This window comes from Dioscorea cayenensis, chromosome 19 (genome assembly GCF_009730915.1).
Source record: "Dioscorea cayenensis subsp. rotundata cultivar TDr96_F1 chromosome 19, TDr96_F1_v2_PseudoChromosome.rev07_lg8_w22 25.fasta, whole genome shotgun sequence".
NCBI lineage: Eukaryota > Viridiplantae > Streptophyta > Magnoliopsida > Dioscoreales > Dioscoreaceae > Dioscorea > Dioscorea cayenensis.
Window position 1 is genome coordinate 24,111,606 of NC_052489.1, and position 25,390 is coordinate 24,136,995.

Below are 25,390 nucleotides of genomic sequence, written 5' to 3' on the forward strand. Positions count from 1 at the left end.
AAATTGAAAGGTTGCATCTCAATACCAAGAGCCACAAACAATATTTTGGTCTGGTCTAATTGTATGTAGGATCGAAAATACATGCTTTGACATTGTGTCAATTAAGAGACACTGAATGATATATTGAATCACAAATGTTATTTATTGATCATAAGATTTGAAACCCGACATATATGGGAAGAAAGGACTCTGAATGATATTTTAGATCGTCTCGAGATCTGTGTTTTTAGCTGATTTTGATATTTGAATACTTTAAATTATCTCGAGATCTGTGCTCTAGGCTGATTTTAAAATTTGAAAATTTTAATTTTGATTTAAATTTAGACATGTAATTGATGTATGCATACCTTTTATATATAATAATTAATTAATTAATTTTTTTTTTATATAAACATTGTCTAAGCGCCAAACTAACTGGTTTTACCAGATTCATATGTATTGGTATATACTACTTTGTTAAGCATGTCCCTTATAGACAAACTTTTTTTTAACAACCTGGGACAAAATTTATATCAGACACACTTCAATTCTTTATTATTTTTAAAAAATAATAACTTAAATTTTTAATTTAAAAAAATAGTAATTTTTAATTATTTACATGGGAGTTAATATTCCTATGCCATATATATACGAATATACGATATGGTAAATTTGAACTCTTTTAACTCATAGGCTGGTCCAATATTCCAATTCAAGTTCAATACTTCAAACCCAAAAACCAAATTATATTTCAAGTTCTCAAGCCCAGCAATTGTTAGCAACTCTTTATTAAATTGGAAAATTCCTACTTAAAACCACAACAACATTGCCTTCCTTTATTGTACATAAATATATGAAAAGCCAAGCATAAATCAACCCAAAAACAACAACAAAATCAATCAAGTGAGTTTCTTGAGAAGCTTGAAAGAAGTGAGTTTCTTAAACTTAATCCAGGCCTTCTCCCAAACCACAGCTTCATAACTATGACAAACCTTAGCACTATCAACAGCCAATATAACAAACCTATACTTAACTCCATCAACCACTTGAGTCTCTCCACTCACCACCTTCTTCAACACCAACACATCCTTATCCTTCTTGTTATGCTCCATCACTGCAAACCCAGCCATTTCCAAGGCATGCACATCCTTCTCCAAGTTCTCAACTGGTTTCCATGCATCTTGTGACTTCTTTTTCAAGAGCTTGAATGAAGTAAGGTTCCTGAAGTGCAGCCATTCCATCTCCCAAACCACAACTTCATATTTGCAGATGTTTGTACCATCTTTGGCTTCAATGATGAGATGGTACTCAAGACCTTCAACAACTCCAATTTTTCCTTTGATAACTCTTTCAAAGTTGAGGTTTGAGTTGGTCTCTTTGTTGTGCTGTGTCACTGCAAAGTTGGCAATGTCTAAGATGTGAGGGTCTGTTAAGTTTTTGATAGGGTGTGAGCCACCAAAGAGTGGTTGTTTCTTGGCAGTTGTGCTGCCATGGAGAAGAATGATGGTGAAAATGAAGAGAAGAAGATGAAGAAGAGAACTTCTCATGGTGATGGAGTACTTTGGATTCTTTGTTAATTGTTTGTGAGCCATTTGTAGGAGGCTTTTAAGTGACTTTCATGGCATTGTGTGCATTGGCCATTGAGGCATGGTAATTAATGGCACATGGTTTCACAAACCATGTTCATTGGTGCCACTAGAATTTTTATTTATTTATTTATTTTTTTTAAGCTAGAGAGTTGTCTGTTTCTGGGCCGACGTTTTTATTTCTTAGCTCTTAATAATGCCTCATTTTTTAATATATAAAAAATGGATAAAAGATAATTAATATATTGTGTGAATAAGATTGATAACTGGGCCAATGTTGATTTTTGTTTATTTATTTATTTATTTTATATTATCGATGACGTGTTAGTTTGTTAATTTGATGGATTATGAATAATCGAAGCACGAATTACATCTTAACCCATTGACATCGGGTTTTGTGTGCCGGTCAAGGTAATACGCCCCTTGATAAATTTTAGTAAATGAGTTTATCTAGGATTATCCATGGATAAGTTCTCAAATAATATTATGAAACTTGGATAAGTATAAAAATAAATATTTAAAGATGTTTTTATATAAAATTAATAAGTTTTGCATCTTCTTTATTTATTTATTTTTATTGTTTATGATTATAAAATTTAATTAGTAAAGTTTTTAAAAATAATTATAAATAATTTATTCAATTTTTTAATATGTATTTTTAATATTATATTATTTATTTATGTCCACTAATAGATTAAAAAATATCAAATATGCATCAATTCTATCAAATTATCATGTGGAATAGATTAATTAAATACGAGTCCATGATTCAATAGTTTAAAATTTTATGTTCATGAGAATATAGATCAAATGATCAATTTTTGATTTATGTGTAAATTTTATAGGAACAATGTTTATTGTATTTGTAAAAAAAATCAAATGCTACCAATGATTATATAGTGATTTATTGATTTTATTTATGTTTGACAATTATAATTAATTTATTTGTCATTAAACGCAAAACTAATGATCATTAACAAATTTGTATTTTTCCACTTAGCCAATCATAATTTAAAATTAATTATTTCTTGATAAAATATCTCAATTAATTACAAATTATCAAAATAAAAATTGTAAAATGAATACCTTATCTTATTATTTTTTTGCATTCCAGCTGGTCTGGAAAAATTAAAGCCAACAGTTTACTTTAATAATTGAATCCCATAAAAAAAAAAGTAAGAAAAAGCCAAGAAATTCCACGTCATCATCTGCCTAGGGATTCGTGCAAAGCAAAGAAATAGCCAACCTTTTGGTCACGGGCGTCTCGTGCTTCGCACCGACCGATCCAATCCTCACTGTTCTCCGTTTTCTGTTTTCTGTTTTCTATTTTCTATTCTCTGTTTTCTGTTTTCTGTTCTCATGAGAAGCTTGTTTTTGGTTGCAGTCTTGCAGATAAGGTACACTTGTGGTTCCTACTTTTTCCCAACCAACACAAACGTACACATTATATTTAATATATATATATATATATTTATGTATGAGTTGGTCACCTTGTAGGTTATACCTACTTCATTATACTTATTTATTTATTTATCTATCTATTATTGGTGCATATCTTCTCCATCACTGGTTAAACAACCAATCTGTGTGTTAGGAATGTGTTTTTTCCTTTTTTAAAGAATTTTGGTGTCTCTAGATTTGGAATTACAAGTCATACATGAGTCATGCCGACCTTACCTATATATATATATATATTAAAAATAAACACATCAAATATATATATATAATAAAAAATCCAAAAAAAATATGAAGGAGAAGAAGGAAAAGAGTGAGTCATGTAACTCAGAGTCACGTTCTCACTCAAACTTTTTGCAACCCAACCAACCGAAAGCACCATCCATTCCTTTCCTTTTCCGCCGTGAAACCTGGATAATTATTCATTACTAATTTTATATTTTTAGATTTTTTTTAAAATTATATTTATTAAAAAAAAAAGGGGAATAAAATAAAAGTGAAAAATTCCAAGCTTCATTGCGTCTTTGGCGTTTATGATGCTTGCGTACAATCCAAGCGTTGTTTGTTCCCTCTTTAATCCATATTTATTCCTTTTTTATTATTTAATTTATTAAAATTAAAATACATTTAGAGAAGAACCAATAGGAGAATGACACGTGCTGACGAGAGCCACGAGGCGCTGCGTTTCTCCGCTTGTTTGGTGGCCACCCTCGTCTACCCACCTTGATATATCGCGATATGACTCACGAGAAACTGGGATACTCATGAAGTGACCTTAATAACCCTCATGAACGGGTCCACTATGATCCCAACGTATAAGGGTAGTATTGGTATTTGACAAGAGGTATCGTAACGTGGTGGAATCTCATAGCATCGGGTTCCGATGCGGTGCACTGGGTCCGGAGCTTTATCCGTAGGGTCTATGGTGGCCCCTTACGACACGCTGAACGTTATAAAGAGTTGGTCAATTAGGGTCTTAACCGGGTCCTCTAGGTTCGGGCTTAAATTATCATAATCCAAAGCTCACATAGAAAAATATAATTATATTTTAAAAAAAATTCCACCAGCGCAATTGAAGACTCAATACTCAATAGATTTTATTTAATAAATAAATAAATAAAATATGAAAATATTTTTCACAATTAGCAATAATAATCTCATCTGGTTATAAAAAACAAGGTTATTTCTCATCATTCGATGTGGGCCCAGTGGTCGGTGGTCCCATCTCGCGAGATGATTTTGTCGGGCTCTATCTCGTGCCCGCGCATGAGCCCGAACCAGAACCAGATCAAGAAGTAGACATGGAGAGAGATAGAAATAGAAAGAAGAGGAAACTTAGTATAAAGCGCGACAATGACAACACGAGGCCTCCAAAACCCTCATCTTTCTTCTTCTCGTTCCCTTCTCTCTCTCTCTCTCTCTCTCTCTCTCTCGCTCTCGTTCTCTTCGGCCGGGCAATGAAGGGTGAGCGAGAAGTGGGAGAGATCTGGTAGGGTTTTGGTGATTGTAATCAGACATTGCTGCCCTGTAGTCCGACATTGATCTCTTTTGTTAGTGTGGAGGTTTGGTTTCTTGCTTTTGCTGCCGTTCTCGGTTTTGCTGGTGTTTTATGTGTTTGTTTCTGTTGGTTTTGGATGGATGATCTTTGATGTGTGGAATGCGGTTGTGAGTGATGGTGTTTTACCCTTATTCAACTGCTTTCCTGTTGGATGTGTTGTTTTTGAGACGAGATTTTGTGATTTTTTTGCTTGCTTGAATTCAGAAATGGCAAAGGTTTTACAATGCTGGATTTTTTTTTTTGTGTGGAGATTTTGTGGATTTTATTGTGAAGTTGTTTGGCTTGATTTGCGTTCATGCGCTGTAAACCTGCTATAATGCTTTGAAATTTGTAAAATAACTTGGATGAATTAATGCGATTGCTTATTGATTTGAACTGCCCTAATGGCATGAGTTGCTTCAGTGTATGTTTTTTTTTTTTCTTAGAGCTGTATTTTGAGATCTAAAAATTATGTTTTTTATTTTTTGGATGAGTTTCAGGATGGAAGGCTGATGGTCAGGTTTAGTGCTGGTTCCCCTTGAAGGAGCTCTGATAATTTAGTTTTGTATAATATATGGTAATCAGGTACTATTGGTTTTCACGTTTTCATGATTTTTTTCTCAAGTACAACTTTATGTTTTGTTGTTGGAATTAATAATTTTTCTGGCAGGTTTTCTTATAATATAGTACAGGATGAATAGTGGCCGACAGGTGGAGGTTCATTACATAAACACTGGGTTTCCTTACACCGTAACTGAGAGTTTTATGGATCTGTTTGAAGGTCTTACATATGCCCACGCGGATGTTGCTCTTGCTGAAGCTTTGCATGATCAGGTAGAGCACAGATTTGGACACATTTGTCATAAGAATCTGCACGTTGCTTGTATATGTAGTGGGAACATATTATTGGGGAGATGCTTTTTCTTTCTTTTATTATTAGATCCGTAAATTAGAAAAAAAATCATTTGGTTGCATATCTAAATGGGATGACTTTTTTGCTATTGCAGATCGTTGGGGTTATGTCTTTTATCCATGAGATTTGTTTATCCTAGCACCTTGCTTTTAGTCATGTTGCTATCCGCATCACATTATTTTTTGAGATACCTGTGATTTGCTTCATCTGTAGGATGCAACTTGCTATTTCTTTCTATTTGTAGACTTGCATTAATTATAAACTTACAAATTGTCCTTTTTCTAGGACTCTGGAGGCGTTCATATTTTTTACACTTGATGCATGTGCCTTTTTTTGCTGGTTCTTACTATTTGCTTGTGTTTTTACCATTTTGATTTAAAATTATTATTATAATTAATATTATTTTACTTTCATCATAATCAATATTATCTGTGGTGATTGGTTGAATTTCTGGTTTATGCAGGGAAGTTCATATTGGCCAATGATGAATGCCAACTCTTATAAATATGGATTTTTTGGCTCAGGAAACAATTCTTATTACAATTTTAGTCATGCATATGAGATAAATGATTATGTTCCAAGATTTGATGGAGGAAGAAGGATGCTGGACAACCCTGCACAATTGGACAATGTAGACTCAGCACAACTAGTTCTGAATGGAAGTGGAGGATCCGATGCCAGTGCAAGTACTGGAACACAAGAATGTAAGCTACATCTGATCTGACAAATTTGAAAGCTACTTGCAAACACCTTTAAAATCTTGTAATATGAAAATCTTCTTATAATAATGTTAAGTTGAACCAGTGTTATCTTGGTCAATGAAAATTGAGTCTTCTTACTTTAAATTTGTTCTTTGACACCTTTATCACCAAGGTGGAGTGCAAATTGAAAGAGAAGAAATTGTTTTCATCAGTGTGAATATTTTTATTAGATTTTATTTGTTTGGAAGCTAAGGTGATTATCTGTGGAGCATTTCCTTTGTCAAGAAATCTTTGTCATGTTTGTTCTGATAATGGTTTAGGCTCTAATTATTCTTGTTTTGCAGGTGTTCGTACCAACCACTCGGCAAGCAGCTCTCAGGTGAGAAGCCTTTGTCGCATATAATCATCTGGGATGCATTTTATATGGCATAAAGATGCTAACAAATACTATTTGACATTCCCTAAATTATGGAATTGACGTGAAACGTGTGATATATTTTGATGTAGCATATTAGCAGGGGTGTTTTGCTTGGCTGAATGATATGTGACTTTTAATCCACAAAATTACTTCCATCTTATTTATATGTTGTTGAGCCTTATCTTATATGTGATACCAACTCTTTTTTCACTCATAAGAATTTATGATAACTAACAGGTTTTAAATCTTGAATTATTTAATAGTTGTTGGGCCTTATCTTGTATGTGATACCAACGTTTCTTTCATCAATAAGAATTTATGATAACCAACAACTGTTAAATATAGAATTATTTAAAAAGTTGCTGAGCCTTATACATACCTGGGATCTTATGTCGTCCAGCCTTATCATGCGTATTCTCGGGATAATATGATGTTGAGCCTTCATCTTATATATTCTTGGGATCAGAATTGGTGAAGAATATTTGTTGATGAACCTTATTTGAAGCCTTTTACGGATGTTATTTAGATACGATGACAATTGAAGAATCAACTCCGGGCATGACAGTGGTTATGTTTCTAGAAATCCACGGAATTTGTAACTTAATTGGCCACAATTTTTTTTTCTGCCATTTTCTTGTTAATGTTTTAAAATTTAGCGTGGTTTTGGGTGTATGACTCTCCCATATTTGTGTGGTCAAGCTATTAACTAAAGACTAGAGAGCATTTTCTTTGCTACAAATATTGAACTTGTCAAGTATTTCTTGTGCATTTACAAAGTTGGGTCTTCTTTGTCCACTGCAGGTTCTTTGGCAAGACAACATTGACCCTGACAACATGACATATGAGGTATACTCTAGTTTTTATCATCTAATTATATTGAAAATTTGTGCATATACATTATAGTAGCCACCGGCATTTGAATTATTCTTTGTGTATTCATTTCTCGGATTCTATGATTTCTTTAATTATCTTCATTGAGAGTCCATGATTTTCATTTATCATCTACAAATGAATGGACTTGCATTGTTGTAAATATTCCTACATGATTTTGATGTGTGCTTTACTGAAACCGTTGGCTCAAGAATATTAAAGGAATCCGCATGCTCATGGGTATTGTAGTTCATACAGAATTCGATACTGATGTAGTGATGTGCTATATATGAGAGTCCATGATCTGGCGAAGTCTATGGGAAAGTTTATTTGAAAGTTTTTCAAAATAATGAGCAAGTGTTAACTTCATCAATTTTTTATGGTTTAATGCGCTCCCAATGAAATTCCAGAAAAGAAGAGGTCATAGTCTTTTCTAGATCAATTGTGTTGGGATTGAAAAAGAGAGGGTAGTTTGATTTTAAATTATTCTTACCAACTCTCAGGTCCACTGTGGTGTCATCTGTAAGTTTCATATCTATGCTCCCTTTATTAAGAAATGCTTGCATGCAGGCTGTACTGGGAAATGTAGCCTGGTACCTAAACCACGCAGACACTAGCAAGTTTGGAGGATTGTTATTTGTTTACTTTAGCTTAGACATAAATAATAGTTCAAAGATTAGTTCTATGAAACCTGTATAACTGCGATTTATCCTTTCAACACAGTGCATTGTCCTATTTGTAGTAAGGATGCCAACATACTCTTCTGATGTAAGATAAGCACTTGTGCTGAATTAATGCCACAAGCTAAGCATTGGCAATTAGTTGGACTTCTAATTCTTTCTTTGTTGCTAGCTTTTGCCTTCATGTTTGTTTGAACTTGATCAATTGAATTAGTTTAAAATTATCAACAGGAGTTGCTGGATTTGGGTGAGGCTGTTGGAACTCAAAGCCGAGGTCTTTCTCAAGAACACATTTCTTTACTTCCAGTCTCTAAGTATAAATGTGGCTTCTTCTCAAGAAAGAAATCACGGGGGGAGAGGTAAATCAGTGAACTTTTTGTTTCTATGGTCAACCTTTCTTACTATGTTTCATTTGCCAATTTAAACTTTTAATTGGTGCTATCCTTGAGAATAATAGAGAAGGAACATTTACATTGTTATGGTTCATTACTTGGGGCAATGGCCTCCCAATATAGAGATATATTATAGTATTTGTTGATTGTTCTTATATCTGCTGAATATATCATATCACCTCACCTCAATTTGCTCCTTTGGTTGTTCATGCTTGTGAGTAGATGCGTAATCTGCCAAATGGATTACAGAAGAGGGGATCGACAAATGACCTTGCCTTGCAAGCATGTCTACCACTCCGGTTGTGTAGCGAGATGGCTCAGCATAAACAAGGTTAGCCATAGTTGTGCTACACCTTAAATTTTTAGTAGTCTCTGCATTGCCTCAGTCATTAATTTCCTGTGCAGTTGCTGACTCTCATTTTTCTATTCCAGGCTTGCCCCGTTTGCTTTGTGGAGGTTTCTTGTGATGAACTGAAGCGCCAATGAGTTCTTGCTCCGACAATATTAGAGATACACTCATGCTGCATTGAGCTGCATTTTCTTTCCAGACTACATCTCCAAACACAGCTCTAATTGATCAGAGCCATGCCCCTTAACATCCTTGCTACATCCTTGAGTTTTCTTGTTTTGCCCACTTGTTATTACTGTTGAATTTGAGAGTACAGTGAAACACTTCTAGTAGAATGGATTGCCGTTTCCAGGCTTCAAGTTTTTTTCCCTACAACCCAAGAATGAAACATGCTCTTTTCCCGGTGTATCAGTTTCTCAGAATTGAGTGCCTTATATCCTGAACATCCATGGTGTATGAATGAATGCCTCTTTGTTGATAATCATTGCTCATAATTCAAGCTGTTACAAAGAATTGAATATACAAAGTTACAAACAGCACATCAGTTAGACATTTCTTTTCAGGCCATATATATGTGGGTTACAAAACCATCATATGGTTGTATCTAAATCAGACTCTTTGTTAGCTGGTCTTCTAGTCTTTCTTCAGCTTGGCATGCCTGACTTTTGGCCGGAGTTGAGCGCTCAGACTGAGAAAAGAGAATGAAGATCTGCATGGTGATTGTGATCAACAATAGACTAACCATTGTGAAGGCAATTCCGGTCCATGTTGAGAACAGGGCAGTCCATCTGATGAATTCATACATTGCAAATCCTACCAGGCATGCCCAGAATATTATCACCTGTTACCAAATTGTAAACATTTAAATGTTAAATTGCACCATAAAGGCTGAATTGTATGAATTCACTCTGTATGCCATTGCACTGAACAGTATCTCACCAGCAAAGATTTCTTTGGCCGACCAATTGATTTGAACTCTTTGTCGCCAAATGTTCCGCAGTTTCGATGCTTCTCCAGTAGAGCATCCTGTTGGAGAGCAAAAAGGGAGATGTGAAGAAAAAAAATTAAAGACAACTGATCAAGTATTGCATCCGTCCTACTAAAATACAGCAACCAGATGTGTTGCTACTTGAAAGTATCATATGAATTTTGGGACAACCAAGAAGTTCTGATGTAGAGCAGTGGAGTAATATCACATGCCTTGGATATGAAGATGTTTTTGCACCACTCTGCAATGCCGTCATCTGAATCAGGTAGTTCATTCATTGAATGCCTTTTCAGGTGCAGATGAATCTGAATATTGTAACAAAATTAGAGATGAAAATAAACAACAGTTATGGCCGAAAAGAGTGGCTGTGGCAGAAAAGCAGAAATAAACATCAATTCAAACATGAGTAAAATGCGTTTGCTATTTGTGACAGAACATTTGTAGGCTCACCACTGATGATTGCCCCTTCAAAATTCTGACCATTGTTGGTGAAGGTTGATCTCTTGGAATGGCTACTGTAACATCATAAATAGCTGGAACAAACGAGCGCATGATATTCACAGAGGAAACAAATCCCTGAAGTGCAATTAAAATGGCTTATTCAAGGTTGGAGTTGAATTGAATTTTAACTCACGAAATGTCTGGATATGCTTGACAGAAAATTTAACTTTGTTATCAGTTTACTGAACACTGATAACTCATTCTTGAGACAAGATGTTAATTGATTTCAAATGAGTTAATTATATTGCAGAAACAATTGAGACAGGATGTTAAAATTGTTGCGCAACCGATAGAGGTCATCAGGTAATCGAGGAATGAAAAAAAAGGGATGATGCTCTCATTAATGGTAAATTGGAAGAAAAATAAACCTTGGTACGAGGAACCAAAGTATTTTTAGGTATTGGTAGTCCCCGAGAAGCTGCAAATTCTTGAGCTGCCGAAAGCTTTGCTTCTGTAAATCGAGTTCCCTCAACAAAGAGAGCCAGCATAAATGGCCGGGGGGAGTCCTTTAAATTTTGCAACCCTGACTGTATGATTTAAACTTTAAAATTAACCACAAAAAACTAAAAGAAATTCTTAGTAAGGTACTTAAAAAATTTGATCTTACCTTCAGTGTAACTTCATCCTTGGCCCAACTTCTCTCCAGAAAGAGATATTCACTAAACCACATTGACCAACCAATGACCTGAAACCAGTGATAATGCATATCAACTTTCAGAATTGACTATCAAGATTGCAGGACTGGCCATATCCTGTATTGATTCACTCACTGGAAGGTATTTGGATGATTTCTTCATTATAGCTACTGTGCTACCAAGATAACCTGTGCGCTGACAATAAGGGGAAAAAATATAGCACAAATCATTACAGGAGAAGATGCAAGAGGCCAATGCTTGTTCATATCAAATTAGAAGATAAATGATGATGCACCTCTGCTAAAATCCACCCAACAAGCCAGTCAACATCACTTCGATGATTAGGAATGACTAGTAGATGCTCTTTGCCTGCAAGATAATTACCAAGATAAACAACAGATGGGAGGCAACATCCCAAGAATGAATCAAAGACAATCATCACTGTTATCAAATAGAACAAAAATTCAGCTCATACCCATCGACTCTAAAGTTTCTGCATCTGCATAGACTTGAACCTTAAACCACAAAAGCAATCCCTTTAACTATTAGAACTATTTGAAGTGAAAAAAAAGTATCATACTAACAAATTTAAGTGTCACCTTTCATTCAGGTAATCAAATAAAGCAGAGGAAAATAAGAATGAGTGACTTGAGCATTGCCAAAGCAAACAATGCATGTGTTTGAATGATTTTGAGTTCTCTTTTGAAGGAATACCTCAATAGCTGCCCACCAATCGAAGAGCCAAACAAGCTGGAGCCACAGCAACTCAACCATCACTCTATTGATCCTTCTATACATGTTTCTTGAGAATGGACGTATAGTGATGAAAAAAATAGCCTGTATTTTTACAGCAAACCTCTCAGAACACACATCCACAAGCAAATCAACAGAAATTAACCACAAAATCATTGACAAAAAAATTTCTTTTTCACTAAATAATGCATCAAATGTAGGATAATAAAAGAGTAAAATTAATTAAAATGATCCAAAAATCGAATACAAAAAACAATCACAGCTGATCAACCAAACTCGATTAAATTTCTAGCTATTCCTTGTAAAAAAAAAAAAAGAAATTTGAAGAAAAGGAGACCAAAGTTCCTTCTTTTTCTTCTGATTCTTCGAGTTCTTACCTGAATGATGTTCACAATCAACCCAGACAACAGGAAGAGCGTGCCGAATGGGATGATGACCAGCGCCACAGGAAAAGCCATTGATGATCAGAGCTGTGACTCTCTTTTGTCTAAATTTTTCTTCTTGTTTAATAGAGAAGAAAAGAGGGGCGGTACAGTGACTCGCGGTGAAGGAGTTTTGGGATGCATGGCTCGGATCTGCTGTAATAAAGTTAACAGCGGAGATCTTGTTAAAGATATCATAACCGTTGGTATAACCTCGTGATTAAAATCTATCAACTTCCACGGCTAAGATGGTACAAAAAGTATTAACGCTGTTTGTTCTCAAGAGCAAAGTCATTGATTAACCAATGAATTATTTAAGCCTAAGCAACGTACGGCTTCCCGCTGGATTCGGGGTTCTAACTGCAATTTTTTTTTTATAATAATTTTTAAAAATATATAATTCATATAAGATGAATTTTCTACAACTTATTCACAATCGTATACCGTTTTGTGAAATTCGTGAATAATTCAATTGGAAATTCTATTTTATTATTTTAGGAAATTTGATGAATGTAAAATTAAAGTATACTTTATTTTTTTAATTATTAATAAATATAAAAAGTTTAGGGGTTTAGTTGCAAAATTTGTTGGATATATTACTTTGCAGGGACCAAACTCAAATTGAATGGATCCCTCTCAGCAGCAACATCAATGGCCGCAAGCCTGGGCGGCGGCCGCTCCGACGACCACCGCTGCCCCATCGTACCACCAGCCGACCTCCATCGAGGACATCAGGACCCTGTGGATCGGTGACCTTCAGTATTGGGTCGAGGATAACTACCTCTACAATTGCTTCGCCCACTCCGCCGAGGTACCCTTATTTGATTTCCCTATTTCCTTTGATGCTTGCATATGTCGTGCCCTTTGGTTCCGGAGAACAGTTCTTCTGGTTTTAAACTTTCTTCTTTGACAATTGATGCTATTAGTTGCTGTGATCCGATTTCTGCTGAAATTCTAGGGTTTTGGATGCTCTATTGACATGCCTATTTTTTAGGAGTTAGCGTTGTTTTCATCGACTTTATGTAGTTAATGTGTGCCAATACCTAGTTCTGGTTGATAATTGGCGTTGCAAGTTCAATATTGGATTTATAAGTTTCACTGAGAGCATTAGAGATGTGTTTTCATATAATCTTCAGATAACCCACCAAAATTGTATCTTGACATTTATGCTTTGCTTTTTAGGGCCGTCAAACATTTCTGCTAGGTGGATTTTTTGCTTGCTTTACTAATAAAATTTCAGCACTTGCCTTCTTCCCTGTTTTCTTTTCCTTTCTCTCTGTATATTTTTTTTGGTATTTTTTAGAAGCGTAAGCAAAATTATTATGATGCGGGATATATGATATTTTAATGAAAATAGGTGTTATCAGTGAAGATCATCCGCAATAAGTTTACTGGGCAGCCTGAAGGTTATGGGTTTGTGGAATTTGCTTCCCATGCAGCTGCGGAGAGAATTTTGCAGACGTTCAATGGAACGCTCATGCCTGGAACTGATCAGAAGTTCAGGTTGAATTGGGCTTCCTTTGGCATTGGTGAAAGACGTGCTGATGCTGGGCCAGATCATTCCATTTTTGTTGGGGACTTGGCACCGGATGTTACAGATTATATGCTTCAAGAGCTCTTTAGATCCCAGTATCCGTCTGTCAGAGGGGCTAAGGTTGTAACTGATCCTAGTACTGGACGCTCAAAGGGATATGGGTTTGTCAAGTTTGCTGATGAGATGGAAAGAAATCGTGCAATGTCTGAAATGAATGGGGTCTATTGCTCAACAAGGCCTATGCGCATCAGTGCAGCCACACCCAAGAAAACCATAGGAATTCAACCACAGTATGTTGCTCCCACTGGTAATAATAATCCAATGCATCTGATTCCCTAGTAATGTTTGATTGCTTCATTGATTGATTGGAAACCCCCGATTTTGGGTGCCAATAGTCTCTTGTGATTGTGATTGGTTATTTGCTGCAAATACTGCACATTTTCATTGATAATGCTTCCCCCAATGAACATGGTTCTAACACAGTCACAACATAAAATTTTGATCTTTGGCAGGCTTCCATAGGACTCTTTCTACATTCATAATTTCTTTACACTTTTGTTTGTTAGAATCAACTGGAATTTTGCAATTGCTTATACACTGAAATAAATTATAAATCTCATGATTGAAGTGATGTCCATGGCAAGGTCCCTGTATTTGGTGGCAGAGGGAGAACTTTGTAACTCAACTATTTGTTTTCCATGTTAATTGATATTTTAGTAAATCTAAGCATTTTGTTATTTTTTGCCTTTATTTCTGCAGCTGTATATCCCACAGTGACTTATACTACACCGCAATTGCCACCAGTTCCTCCAGACACTGATGTTACTAATACAACAGTAAGCAAACACATGCTTTGTGTAGCTAGTCTGCATGCACACTTTGTTAAGTCATGATTTTTCTCTTGCAGATATTTGTTGGTGGTTTGGACCCAAATATAACAGAGGAAGAATTGAAGCAGATCTTTGCACAATTTGGTGAACTCATCTATGCTAAGATACCACAAGCAAAAGGATGTGGTTTTGTGCAGTTTGCGACCAGGTAAATGAAAATGTGATGAATCCTCTTTGATCTATTATCATCTTTACCTAAACCAAAACAAAAATAACACAAATTCTGTTGCGTCTGCTGCTAGTCTCCTCACTTCTAAATATTGCTTGTAATTGTGAAAATCAGTGTCTGGCACATTAGTGGGATGAGTAAACAATGAGGTGTTTGAATTGGTTTTCTTTAGGTCATCTGCGGAAGAAGCAATACAGAGACTGCATGGATCCATGATTGGTCAGCAGATTGTAAGGCTTTCATGGGGTAGAACTCCCACTAGTAAGCAGGTAAGATGGATGGCTTGTGTTTTTAATGTTTGTACTTCAATCTGGGGAAAGGCTGCAGTTGTGCATTTTATTGTTAATTTCCTTGATATGTTTATTATCCATGGAATTGACCAATTATTATTTTATCATATCTATGAACTATAGTGCCGATATATATGGTCTTGATGATCACATGCCTTGACATTATTTAGCTGGTAAATATGGTGTTATGTTTCTTGGAGTTCATCTTCCTCTATGGCTACTGACCATGATCTGTACCAAGACACCTTGATTTTTTTTCCTTATCCCAATGTTTTTCTTAATTCTCTAGGATACTTCAAATATTATAGATGGTGTATTGGTTGCTATATGATATCTTTCTTTGTGAGCATATTTGTTGATTTTAATCACATTTATAACGATCATACTTAAAATCTGCACTTCAAAGTATAAGAGATCGAATATATGCTTGTTTATTACTTCAAAGAAAACTTTATCACATATATCAAGAACTGATTTTTCTCTTTCTTGCCAACTTATTTTACAGGATCCAACTGGTGCTTGGGTCCAGCAAGCGGATCCCAATCAGTGGACAAGTGGTTATTATGGTTATGGATATGATGCATATTCATATGGGGTTGCTCAAGATCCATCTGTATATGCATATGGTGCTTACGGAGGATATGGATATCCTCAACAGGCAAGAATTACAGAATTTCTACTAATCTTAGTAAATTTTTTTTAGTGAGATTGGTTTATGGATCATTTGAAGTTGCATTATATTTTTGTTTTTCTAGTCTTTATCTATTTCTCCTGTGATTTCTTGCAAAAGTTGGGGAGTACAAGGTATATATGATCACTGCTAACAATTCACCAAAAGACAAGTAGACAACATCTTCATAATTCCTGCATTAGAAAGCTGGACGCATTAACTCTCTGTGGGACCACATTGTGCTGTGGGGTAAATAGGGTTGTGCATTTGGTTTGTTTGATTATTAATTTCATAACTGAAAATGTATTGGTTATGTAAAACTTAAAGCTGAACCAACTGAAATGATCTTATCAACTGATAACTGGGTATATTAAACATTTTTTTTGTTCAATTTGGTTGGTTTAGTAACAAAATCAAATAAAAAATACATATTATAAAGAAAGTACTGTATCATTTTTCAAACAGATATACTATTTAAAAGCACGAATTTGTGAGGACAAAAATTATAATAGATACAATCAATTTTCTACGTAGTTTGACCAAAAAACATAGCATTATCCACATAACGAATACATTTCTTTTAAAATGGTACATAATGGGACCGGTTATCTTATTGTGTGTTGTTTTGCTTGTTTGTATCTCTCCATTTACCCAGTGTGCCAATATTTTCTAGGGTCAAAGTTTTTTGCCTGATAGCCCCAATGGGCATAATTTTGATGCATGCTCAGAAGAAGAATTTAACATAGACAGGCATGGTGGGGGATTTAGTCCTTATGGGAATTTATCTTTAGAACAATGGTTTCCAAAGCTACTCTGAAACACTTGTTATAGGACTTGCTGGCCTTTTAATTCTTGGGGTTCAAGAGAAAATTATTGAGCAATGATGCCAGTAAGCAAAAAGCACCCATGTTCTCTATGACTATTCCAAAGCTCAGGTGTAAGTTAATGTAATTGGAAACTAATTTACAGAATCTTTGAGTGTAGGATGATTCCTGGTCCAAGTTTTTGTTGTAGACCAGCTCCTTATGAACTCAGGCCAGAATCTTCACTTATTTAGTTTTTCAAAGTGGTCACATTTTGAAATAGCCATAAGTTGTGGATATTTCAGTGTGTCATATTTGTCTTTAAACAGAAATTCCAGGCTATGAATGAACTAGGAAAGGTTTGGAGGCTTTGTTTTTCTTAATATATAATTCTTCTGATTTCAGATGGAGGCTGCCCCTGAAATGACATCTGCTGCCGGGTTGTATCCAACTATGGAGCACAGAGAGGAACCCTACGATCCATTGGCAATTCCGGATGTTGACAAGTGAGTCACTGTTTTTCTCCGTTCCGGGCTGCCTTAACCCTTAGTTTCTCATTCATGGCTAAGACTATTTAAAACTCTTTCAGGCTGAATGCATCGTATCTTGCTGTTCATGGAAATGCTATGCTAGGGAGAACTTTATGGTTGAAAACTTCAGGGCTCTCTCAGTCTTCGTAACTTTACTAAGTTTATTATCATCTCTTTGTTCACCCTCCAAAGGATCTTCTGATCGATGCTGTTCACATAGAACAAACAACTGGGCACAAGAGAGTTCAGCTTGGATGTACCACTTCCATGCAATGCCGAAATCTTTTTCTCTGTTTAGTTAAGTTAGTACTTGATATTTCTCTGTTTTGTTTTTGCGCTGGAGACGTTGTATCCAGATTGATCACAAGCACTTGTCAGTTAGGAAATAGTAAAACATTTTGACAGATTATTGTCTTTGGGATATTTGCAGCCTTGTGTTGATTTTTTATAATCAACCGTGATATAATGATGAAACTGAGAAGATTAGAACTTAAATACTAGTCGTTAGTCACTAATAAAGTAAAATTTAGAGTGTAGAGAATTATTCAATTTTATCTGAGCTGGTGGTCATCTATTATTTTAAATTAGCAAAAAATAATCTGTTTTACTTAAAACAGTTATTCAGAAACAAGTGAAAAATACCTTTTATTATATTATTTTAACATACAAATTTTTAATATATATATATATATATTATAGTAATTCTGACCAAATAAATAATAACAATGAGATAAAAAAAGATATTGGAATATAAGAAAAGATGGGATCGCATATGCAAATATACCCAAAGTTTTACTGGTTTTCCAAATGAATAGGTCCAACGGTCGAAAAACACTACAACTTGTCCCAACGTTCACTAGAGCTTTCATTAAAGAAATCCATATCTTAGAATCGAAGGCTCCCTCTAAACGTTGCTTCTCGTCGTCTTCTTCTTCGAGTTCTCGCCGAGAGAGTCATCCGATTTCCAGGGAGATCTACTCAGGCTCCGGTGACTACACCGCCGTCCCTGGATTAATGGAGCCGGCGAAGATCGACTGGAAGCGCATTGAGTCAAAGTTCGTCCATGATGAGCTCTACGAGCGCATCAATGCACCGAAATGGGCGGATCTATCCACCCCTAATCAGCCCGTAGTGGATGACGAGACTTGGTTCTGCCGCCCGGATTGCCGGCACCCCAAGACCGCCGAGGACTTCCGTCGAATGTCTCCCAGTCCCAAGGTCTCTCCTTTCTTGACCTCAAGAATCAATCTTGGTTTGTTCTCCTCTGTTTGATTTTTGTTTTTCATCGATTGATTTGCTGTTCCTTGGGTTTCAGATGAAGCACTTCCCGCTCGGCGAGAGGAATGGTAATCAAAGGTGAGTAATGTGCTGGAGAAGGAGATCATGAATGAAAAAGATCAAATTTGGTAATCTTTGAGCTAAAGTAAGTGTCTTTATATGGTTTCCAGAGATGGCAATCTCAAGAGAAGAGGAGGGATTGCTGCATTGCTCTCCTCTTCATCCTTCAGAGAAGCACCAAAGGCAAAGCTCACTTCCATGAATCTATGTGAGGATCTTGAGAACCAGGACCCCAATTTATGTAACAAGAATGCCACTACTACTCCACCTGCAAGCTGTTCGAAGGCGATGCCGAAGATTCTCAAGGAGGGCATCAAGTCTAGCTCAGAGAAGAACAAGGAAGAGGTGGGGCAGGAATGTGGGCACAAGAAGCTGGCGCCGAAGCTGAGGAGCACACTCTCGGCGAGGAATTTGTTTGCTGGCAAGGATATATTGGGACAGATATCAGAGTTCTGTCAGGAGATCAAGAAGTTGATTGTCATGAAGGAGGGGTCTTCTGCTGCCCAGGAAGAGGTCAAAAAGGAAGAACTAGAAGTGGTGGAGAAGAAGGTTTCGGATAAAGAAGTTCCAAAGAGTTTGAATATGAATTCCAAGTATCTTTCTCGAAACAAGATTGGTCCTTTGATTGAATGGATAACTGTTTCATTGGGCTAATTCATTGAATTATTTCTTTGTTTTGTGTAGCATGGATGGCAAGAGAAAGGGTGGGCTTATGAAGAAAGGTGATATGATGCTGAAAGTTGAGAAAGTGGAGGAGAAATGCAAGAAGAATGGTGATGAGAATTCACCATTACTGAAAAAAGAAGCAGTGAGATCATGCCCGCCTACACCGCAGCGATTTCCTTCTCCTGCAACTAGGCGCCTCAAGAGCACCAAAGCTGCTGCTGCTGCTGCTGCTACTAGTTCCCCTCTTAAATCTACAACACCGGTGAGTTTTAATCTCAGTATGATCTAAATAAGCAATGCATTGCATATAATTGTGTTCATTTTACTGAAAACTGGGTACAAATTATCAGCAATGCGTTGCATATAATTGTGTTGGTTTTACAGGAAACTGGTGTAAATTATCAGCAATGCATTGCATATAACTATGTTATTTTCTCATAAAACTAGTGTAGATTATCAGCAATGCATTGTATATAATTGTGTTAGTTTAACAGAATACTCAGTATAACTGATTAGTTATTGTTTGATTCACCAGCAGAGGGGAATTCTTAGAGAGCTGGTGCAGAGCAGTGTAGAGAAGAAGCCATTAAGAGCAATGGATGAGAACAGTGCTTCTGTTTCTGATGAAAATGAGGGGAAATCTCTGGATGTGTTCTGGTTCCTGAAGCCTTGCAATTACTTATCTAAGTGATACTGTTCGATTCTTATTGTTTTGTTTGTTTATACATATTCATCATTCATTTTCAGAGAGATTGTCAGAAAGAATTTCAAGTTATTAGCTTGAGGAAAATAATCATCATGAAATTCCAATTGTAGTCTAAAAATAGTTTCATCTGTGTGTGACTCTGTTTTTAAAGCAAGAATTGGTCATATTTTTTTTTATCATTGAAAAGTTCACTAATTAATTTCCATATTAAAAGCCATTAATTTCAATTTTCCGTTTCCAAATGTGGAGTTAATTTCAATATTGATAATTGTTAAAGCTACCTGTGAAGCTAAGATTGATGGCATGTTTATAAGAAACCATCCTATTAAAACATACAAATAGACTCAAAAACCATACAAAATATATAATTCGTCTTTCCAAAGACTCAATGTTTGTTTTTGGTCTGGGGGACAAAATAGACTGGTCCAAAAAGGCAGCTAAAAATCATGCAGCTGCAAATGTAAAGCTGTTTGGTGTTCCGGAAGGAGCTGCTGATCCAGGCAAACATGGAATGCAGATGGGTTGAAAAATCAGGAGCTGAATGAACATGCCAAACTGATGATTGAATAGCTGAAAATGGATGTAAATGAACTCAAAATTCCAACTTGCGATGTGAGATGGAAATGGAATAAAGGGTAGGTATAGTCTTCCATTTTGCACGCCCTCTCTTGTTTTTAAATTAAAGTATGACTCTGTCTTCGTTGTCCTTGGTGCAGTCCTGTTCCTCTACCGGGCAAGAGAAAGTCCTCACAGATCCGTCGAATTCTCGCTGTCTGGAGTGCATTTCTTAATCTTGTTGACTATTGTGAGGATTCCATGAGTTGTAAGGATGCCCAGATGCAAACTAAGTGAAGGTTCTAGGGAAGTTTGTCACTATATTAGCGTTATTGTCATTTAACTTCAATTGGGAATTCTTTGATTGTCTCAGACCATAGAAAGGTGATTTTCTCTCTCTCTCTCTCTCTCTCTCTCTCTCTCTGAGTTCGTTGAATAATGGCCATTTTGATTCACATCTGATTGTTATTTTCCTTTTTTTCTTGTTATTGATATCAGGTGGAGTCGAGGCAGTATCGAGACATCCAAAAGGTGTTCTTTTTTTTTTTCTTTCTTTAAAACCATTCAAAAGTTGACATTTTGATCTGCTTCTTTCATTTCGTGTGTTTTTAGAGTCGAATTCTAGTCTTTGTTTTCTGATTTGCCTTATCTAGAAGACTTTCAAAGGTGATCCTTTTCGTTAGATTTTGTGAAAAGGTTTGATTTTGAATTTTGTTTTCCTTTTTCATGGCCAGAAGTGGAGTTCCTTCTATGCTGGGTGGTCTTTGTCGGAGAATGATCTTTATTCAGTCATGGAAATGCTCTTGGTCTTCGGTAGCAGCAATTGGTTCTTTGATTGTATTACTTTCACTAGTGCATATGTTCATGGGGCCGCTTTTTCCTTCTTCTTTTGATTACATTGGTGCTCGGCAAGCACAAATTTCTTGTTCTGAAAACAATGCCACAATCCATGATGGAACTGAGAAATTCAATGCCAGTTCAGGGCCAGAGATTGACTTCAATGTACAGTTTCCAGCTGACTCTCATGGGGCAGTTGCCCACCGTGGTGCCCCATGGAAGGCTGGGGTTGGGAGGTGGTTTTCTGGTTGTGGTTCAGTTTCCGAGGAGATTGATATTGTAGAGGTATGTGTAATTGGTATTCAGAATCTGCTGTTGAGAACTTGTTAGTTTAGTCTGCAGATTGTTGATAGTCTATCAACTGCTTATTTGAAATTTTGAATCAAAAGTTCCATTGTTTTTGTAGATTATCAATGGCAAAGGTTGCAAGGATAACTGTAATGGTCAAGGTGTATGTAACCGCGAGTTTGGGCAATGCAGGTGCTTTCATGGATATTCTGGTGAGTTTTATCTTTTGCTCATCTGTCATTCTGCACAAATATATGAGATAAAGGTTGAACTAAAATTAATGCAATATCTAGATAATGGTCCATGAATCCAAATTTATGAACATTCTTGTAGTTGGACATGAGGGGCCCAGAAGTAAATGGATCTAGAAATTGTTAAAACATCAGTCATAAATTCTAAAGTTTCTATACTAGGAGTGTTTGTGGCTACTTGTTGGTCATCTCTTTTTGACTTTGAAATGAGAAGTAATGTTCATGCTTCTTTTTATTCTTTTGGGTGTATTTTTAGCATTGATATAAAGCCCATTGCCATTTTCTTGACAGGCGAAGGATGCTCTGAGATTGTGCACTTTGACTGTAATTACCCAGCAATCCCTGATCTGCCTTATGGGCCATGGATAGTTTCAATCTGCCCTGCTTACTGTGATAAGACCCGAGCAATGTGTTTTTGTGGACAAGGAACAAAATATCCAAATCGTCCTCTAGCAGAAGGATGTGGTTTTAAGACAATGTAATGTTGTTACTCTTAACCTCATCTCTGCCATCTTTCATGTCAGATGCTTTCAATGATTTTCTCAAAATTACTCTAAAGAAAATTGATTTCTTCCAAATATTTTTTTTTTCACTTCAGGCTACCTACCGAACCTGGAGGTCCAATGGTTACGGACTGGGGTAAAATCGATGAGGATGTTTTCACAACCAATAGTAGTAAACCTGGTTGGTGTAATGTAGATCCAAAGGAGGCATATTCTTCAAAAACGAAATTTAAAGAGGAGTGTCATTGCAAGTATGACGGTCTTTGGGGCCAATTTTGTGAGATACCAACAATATCTAGTTGTGTCAGCCAGTGTTCTGAGAATGGACATTGCCGTGGTGGTTCCTGTGAGGTGTGTGACTAAGAATCTAGTCTGCATTCTCCACTCATTTGCTGTTTTTCACTTCTCAGCATTGATTATGGATGACAAAGTTTGGAAGGGTTTACTTAGTGTCTTCTTTGTCATAATATAATAGTATCAGCATGATAAGTGATAACCTTTTTGTGACCTGGTTGTTTGCTGTTCTTGTTTTCTTTTCTTTGTTTGAACTGAAGCAATGGTATTTTCAGTGTGAAAGTGGTTGGTATGGAATAGATTGCAGCATCCCGTCAGCCATAGCACCCATGCAAGAATGGCCTGCATGGCTTCGACCATCAACAGTTGAGTTACCTGATAGAGTCCATTTGACTAGTAATTCTATGAGCGTTAAAGCTGTGGTGAAAAAGAAGAGGCCCCTTATTTATGTTTATGAGTTGCCACCAGAGTTCAACAGTCATCTTCTTGAGGTCAATTTACTATCAATATGTTGTTTTAGGAGCTTAATCATCCCCCTACTCTTTATTTGGCTCTATTTATTTGGCAGGGTCGGCATTTCAAATTTGAATGTGTAAACCGAATTTACAATGAAGTGAACAGAACATTGTGGACTGAACAGTTATATGGATCACAGGTACTATCCAACGAAGAAAGTCTGCCTTGTTTTGTTGTAATTGAACAAAATATCACACTTGCTTCCTTGTTAACTGCTGTTTTTCATTTGTAGATGGCACTTTATGAGAGCATCCTAGCAAGTCCTCATCGTACAATGAATGGTGATGAAGCAGACTTTTTCTTTGTTCCTGCTCTTGACTCATGCTTGATAACGCGGGCATATGATGCACCGCACTTGAGCAAACGGGTAAAGTTGTATTATTGGAAACATAATCCTTTTGTTTGATTACTCCATTAGAGTCTCTTTATAGATTGATCATTATTGTACTCTCAGGAGCATATGGGTATGCGGAGCCTTCTAACTTTGGATTATTATAAGAAGGCTTATGAACACATAATGTATCGTTATCCATACTGGAATGAATCCTCTGGAAGGGACCATATTTGGGTAATATCATGAATTTTGCATAACATAACAGCCATCATAGAGCATTTGGCTGAAGATTTCTATGTGATTTTAATGGTTTGCCTCTATCTCTAGGCAGTTTTTTTCATGGGATGAAGGTGCTTGCTATGCTCCGAAAGAAATTTGGAATAGCATGATGCTGGTCCACTGGGGAAACACAAATTCAAAACATAATCACTCGACTACTGCCTACTGGGCCGATAACTGGGATAGTATTCCTCCTCATAAAAGAGGCAATCACTCATGCTTTGACCCGGAGAAGGATCTTGTTCTTCCAGCATGGAAGAGGCCTGAACCAGGTGCAGTGTGGTTGAAACTTTGGGCCAGGTATTTCTTCTTTAGCATTTGATGTCACGAATCTGCTCCTCAGAGCACCTTTGTTTTCATTGGAGGTCAGAATGAACTAAAAATGTTTTTGCAGGCCGAGGGAAGAGCGAACGACACTTTTCTATTTCAATGGAAACTTGGGGCCTGCTTATGAAAACGGTCGGCCAGAGGATACGTATGTATTTAACATTGTCTGTATAGGGCCAATATGTATGTATATTTCATCTCATTCTATTGTGTTTTTAAATGATTTCAGGTACAGTATGGGTATTAGACAGAAATTAGCTGAGGAATTCGGTTCTACTCCAAATAATCAGGGAAAACTTGGGAGACAGCATACGAGTAATGTAACAGTAACTCCATTGCGCTCTTCTCGTTACTACGATGAACTGGCGAGCTCTATTTTTTGTGGTGTTCTGCCTGGGGACGGTTGGAGTGGACGTATGGAAGATAGCATTCTTCAAGGGTGTATCCCGGTGATCATTCAGGTTTAGATTTTCTTAGCAATCAACTCGGCTATTTGGTTTCATTTTGTTTGATATGCAATTATGAGTACCTAGTGAGGCAAAAATTCCTTTCTATTACATTTGCTTTTCATGTCATTGCAGGATGGAATCTTTCTGCCGTATGAGAATGTTCTTAACTACAAAAGCTTTGCAGTTCGAATCCGTGAAGATGAGATACCAAACTTGATTCGAATTCTCAAGGCAATTATTCACTTTATCTCCCAATTCTCCCGGAAACTAGTATGTTATTCCTTCACCATCTTATGGTTTTAATTTTATTTGTTTCTTTGCAGAGTATAAATGAGACAGAAATAGAATTCATGCTGGGAAACGTTCGCAAGATTTGGCAGAGATTCGTTTATCGTGATTCTGTTTTACTTGAGGCTCAGAGACAGAAGACTTTGTTCGACAAAGAGGATGCTTGGGCAGTTGAATACTCAAAACTGGAAGAAGATGATGTATTTGCCACATTTATACAGGTAAATTAAAAACACTAATTGGCATATAGAGAGTCATGATACTTATATGATCTAACTCGACTTTTGGTGCGCAGGTATTACACTATAAATTGCACAATGATCCTTGGAGACGGGATCTTCCTCGAAAAAACAATACCGGGTTACCAAATTCTTGCTTGAAAACAGCTTAGCAAAAGCATTTACCAAAGTAGATGATAGGGATACCATTCACCTTTCTTCTCTCTTGTAACATCTTGAGTTTTGCCAAACAGTTTTGATAGTTGGAAATTTAAATTGATTTATCTCAGTGACCATACAAATAAAATCAAGCTAGCCTTAAGATTGATATTTTTTGTGTGATATTCTTTCTAGTATTAATTGCATATATATATATATATATATAATTTAAGAGAAGGAATTGGTGCATTGTTCATGGGGAGCATCCAAGGTGATAAGGCATGTTGTTGTTGAAGTAATGTGAGTGAGAGAGAATG

The 25,390-nt window shown here is 36.3% G+C and overlaps 6 protein-coding genes across 9 annotated transcripts; 4 read left to right on the forward strand and 2 right to left on the reverse strand.

Annotated features, from left to right (window-relative positions):
- Window positions 1-771: 771 nt before the first annotated feature.
- LOC120250030 (multicystatin-like) lies at window positions 772-1,600 on the reverse strand. The gene has a single exon (XM_039258765.1). It carries the CDS (start codon window positions 1,569-1,571, stop codon window positions 879-881), a length of 693 nt encoding a protein of 230 aa, XP_039114699.1. The 5' UTR covers window positions 1,572-1,600; the 3' UTR covers window positions 772-878.
- A 2,773-nt stretch (window positions 1,601-4,373) lies between these two features.
- Window positions 4,374-9,255, forward strand: LOC120249828 (E3 ubiquitin-protein ligase BIG BROTHER). Of its 2 annotated transcripts, none has more exons than XM_039258498.1 (9): window positions 4,374-4,582; window positions 5,058-5,134; window positions 5,228-5,391; window positions 5,934-6,174; window positions 6,516-6,550; window positions 7,391-7,435; window positions 8,371-8,498; window positions 8,754-8,862; window positions 8,964-9,255. In XM_039258498.1, exons 3-9 carry the CDS (start codon window positions 5,251-5,253, stop codon window positions 9,015-9,017), a joined length of 753 nt encoding a protein of 250 aa, XP_039114432.1. In that variant the 5' UTR covers window positions 4,374-4,582; window positions 5,058-5,134; window positions 5,228-5,250; the 3' UTR covers window positions 9,018-9,255. The 2 variants fall into 2 exon arrangements, with proteins under 2 accessions (XP_039114432.1, XP_039114431.1); XM_039258497.1 differs by having other exon boundaries at window positions 4,375-4,582; window positions 5,058-5,142.
- A 177-nt stretch (window positions 9,256-9,432) lies between these two features.
- Window positions 9,433-12,242, reverse strand: LOC120249827 (1-acyl-sn-glycerol-3-phosphate acyltransferase PLS1-like). Its single transcript, XM_039258496.1, has 11 exons — window positions 12,135-12,242; window positions 11,719-11,841; window positions 11,480-11,519; window positions 11,300-11,373; window positions 11,140-11,199; window positions 10,977-11,054; window positions 10,738-10,896; window positions 10,319-10,444; window positions 10,081-10,173; window positions 9,820-9,906; window positions 9,433-9,721 (listed from the first exon to the last, which is right to left on the reverse strand). Exons 1-11 carry the CDS (start codon window positions 12,213-12,215, stop codon window positions 9,485-9,487), a joined length of 1,158 nt encoding a protein of 385 aa, XP_039114430.1. The 5' UTR covers window positions 12,216-12,242; the 3' UTR covers window positions 9,433-9,484.
- Window positions 12,243-12,795: 553 nt separating this feature from the next.
- Window positions 12,796-17,565, forward strand: LOC120250032 (polyadenylate-binding protein RBP47B'). Its single transcript, XM_039258767.1, has 8 exons — window positions 12,796-12,990; window positions 13,537-14,020; window positions 14,473-14,549; window positions 14,621-14,751; window positions 14,945-15,041; window positions 15,568-15,720; window positions 16,941-17,041; window positions 17,125-17,565. Exons 1-8 carry the CDS (start codon window positions 12,805-12,807, stop codon window positions 17,213-17,215), a joined length of 1,320 nt encoding a protein of 439 aa, XP_039114701.1. The 5' UTR covers window positions 12,796-12,804; the 3' UTR covers window positions 17,216-17,565.
- Window positions 17,566-17,930: 365 nt separating this feature from the next.
- Window positions 17,931-19,815, forward strand: LOC120283861. 2 transcript variants are annotated; one of them, XM_039290629.1, is made up of 5 exons: window positions 17,931-18,283; window positions 18,381-18,421; window positions 18,514-18,996; window positions 19,088-19,331; window positions 19,608-19,815. In XM_039290629.1, the coding sequence occupies exons 1-5, from the start codon at window positions 18,080-18,082 to the stop codon at window positions 19,758-19,760; spliced, it is 1,125 nt and encodes a 374-aa protein (XP_039146563.1). In that variant the 5' UTR covers window positions 17,931-18,079; the 3' UTR covers window positions 19,761-19,815. The 2 variants fall into 2 exon arrangements, with proteins under 2 accessions (XP_039146563.1, XP_039146562.1); XM_039290628.1 differs by having other exon boundaries at window positions 17,932-18,283; window positions 19,605-19,815.
- Window positions 19,816-20,259: 444 nt separating this feature from the next.
- LOC120250654 lies at window positions 20,260-25,242 on the forward strand. Of its 2 annotated transcripts, XM_039259483.1 has the most exons (17): window positions 20,260-20,410; window positions 20,492-20,714; window positions 20,829-20,861; window positions 21,065-21,452; window positions 21,574-21,667; window positions 21,998-22,184; window positions 22,305-22,560; window positions 22,779-22,994; window positions 23,072-23,158; window positions 23,252-23,386; window positions 23,474-23,587; window positions 23,685-23,932; window positions 24,027-24,107; window positions 24,189-24,420; window positions 24,541-24,639; window positions 24,732-24,917; window positions 24,992-25,242. In XM_039259483.1, the coding sequence occupies exons 4-17, from the start codon at window positions 21,081-21,083 to the stop codon at window positions 25,085-25,087; spliced, it is 2,403 nt and encodes an 800-aa protein (XP_039115417.1). In that variant the 5' UTR covers window positions 20,260-20,410; window positions 20,492-20,714; window positions 20,829-20,861; window positions 21,065-21,080; the 3' UTR covers window positions 25,088-25,242. The 2 variants fall into 2 exon arrangements, with proteins under 2 accessions (XP_039115417.1, XP_039115418.1); XM_039259484.1 differs by lacking the exon at window positions 20,260-20,410 and having other exon boundaries at window positions 20,439-20,714.
- The last annotated feature ends 148 nt before the right edge of the window (window positions 25,243-25,390 follow it).

Coding starts and splice junctions, on each gene's coding strand:
- LOC120250030 (XM_039258765.1), bottom strand. CDS start 1,571: ATGGCTCACAAACAATTAACAAAGAATCCAAAGTACTCCATCACCATG.
- LOC120249828 (XM_039258498.1), top strand. CDS start 5,251: ATGAATAGTGGCCGACAGGTGGAGGTTCATTACATAAACACTGGGTTT. Junction 6,175..6,515: donor AAGTACTGGAACACAAGAAT/GTAAGCTACATC, acceptor CTTGTTTTGCAG/GTGTTCGTACCAACCACTCG. Junction 8,863..8,963: donor GATGGCTCAGCATAAACAAG/GTTAGCCATAGT, acceptor TTTCTATTCCAG/GCTTGCCCCGTTTGCTTTGT.
- LOC120249827 (XM_039258496.1), bottom strand. CDS start 12,215: ATGGCTTTTCCTGTGGCGCTGGTCATCATCCCATTCGGCACGCTCTTC. Junction 11,200..11,299: donor TTGGGTGGATTTTAGCAGAG/GTGCATCATCAT, acceptor CCTTATTGTCAG/CGCACAGGTTATCTTGGTAG. Junction 10,897..10,976: donor AGGATGAAGTTACACTGAAG/GTAAGATCAAAT, acceptor TAAATCATACAG/TCAGGGTTGCAAAATTTAAA.
- LOC120250032 (XM_039258767.1), top strand. CDS start 12,805: ATGGATCCCTCTCAGCAGCAACATCAATGGCCGCAAGCCTGGGCGGCG. Junction 14,550..14,620: donor CTGATGTTACTAATACAACA/GTAAGCAAACAC, acceptor TTTCTCTTGCAG/ATATTTGTTGGTGGTTTGGA. Junction 14,752..14,944: donor TTTGTGCAGTTTGCGACCAG/GTAAATGAAAAT, acceptor GGTTTTCTTTAG/GTCATCTGCGGAAGAAGCAA.
- LOC120283861 (XM_039290628.1), top strand. CDS start 18,080: ATGGAGCCGGCGAAGATCGACTGGAAGCGCATTGAGTCAAAGTTCGTC. Junction 18,284..18,380: donor GAATGTCTCCCAGTCCCAAG/GTCTCTCCTTTC, acceptor CTTGGGTTTCAG/ATGAAGCACTTCCCGCTCGG. Junction 18,997..19,087: donor AGTTTGAATATGAATTCCAA/GTATCTTTCTCG, acceptor TGTTTTGTGTAG/CATGGATGGCAAGAGAAAGG.
- LOC120250654 (XM_039259483.1), top strand. CDS start 21,081: ATGCTGGGTGGTCTTTGTCGGAGAATGATCTTTATTCAGTCATGGAAA. Junction 23,588..23,684: donor CTGGAAGGGACCATATTTGG/GTAATATCATGA, acceptor ATCTCTAGGCAG/TTTTTTTCATGGGATGAAGG. Junction 24,108..24,188: donor AACGGTCGGCCAGAGGATAC/GTATGTATTTAA, acceptor AAATGATTTCAG/GTACAGTATGGGTATTAGAC.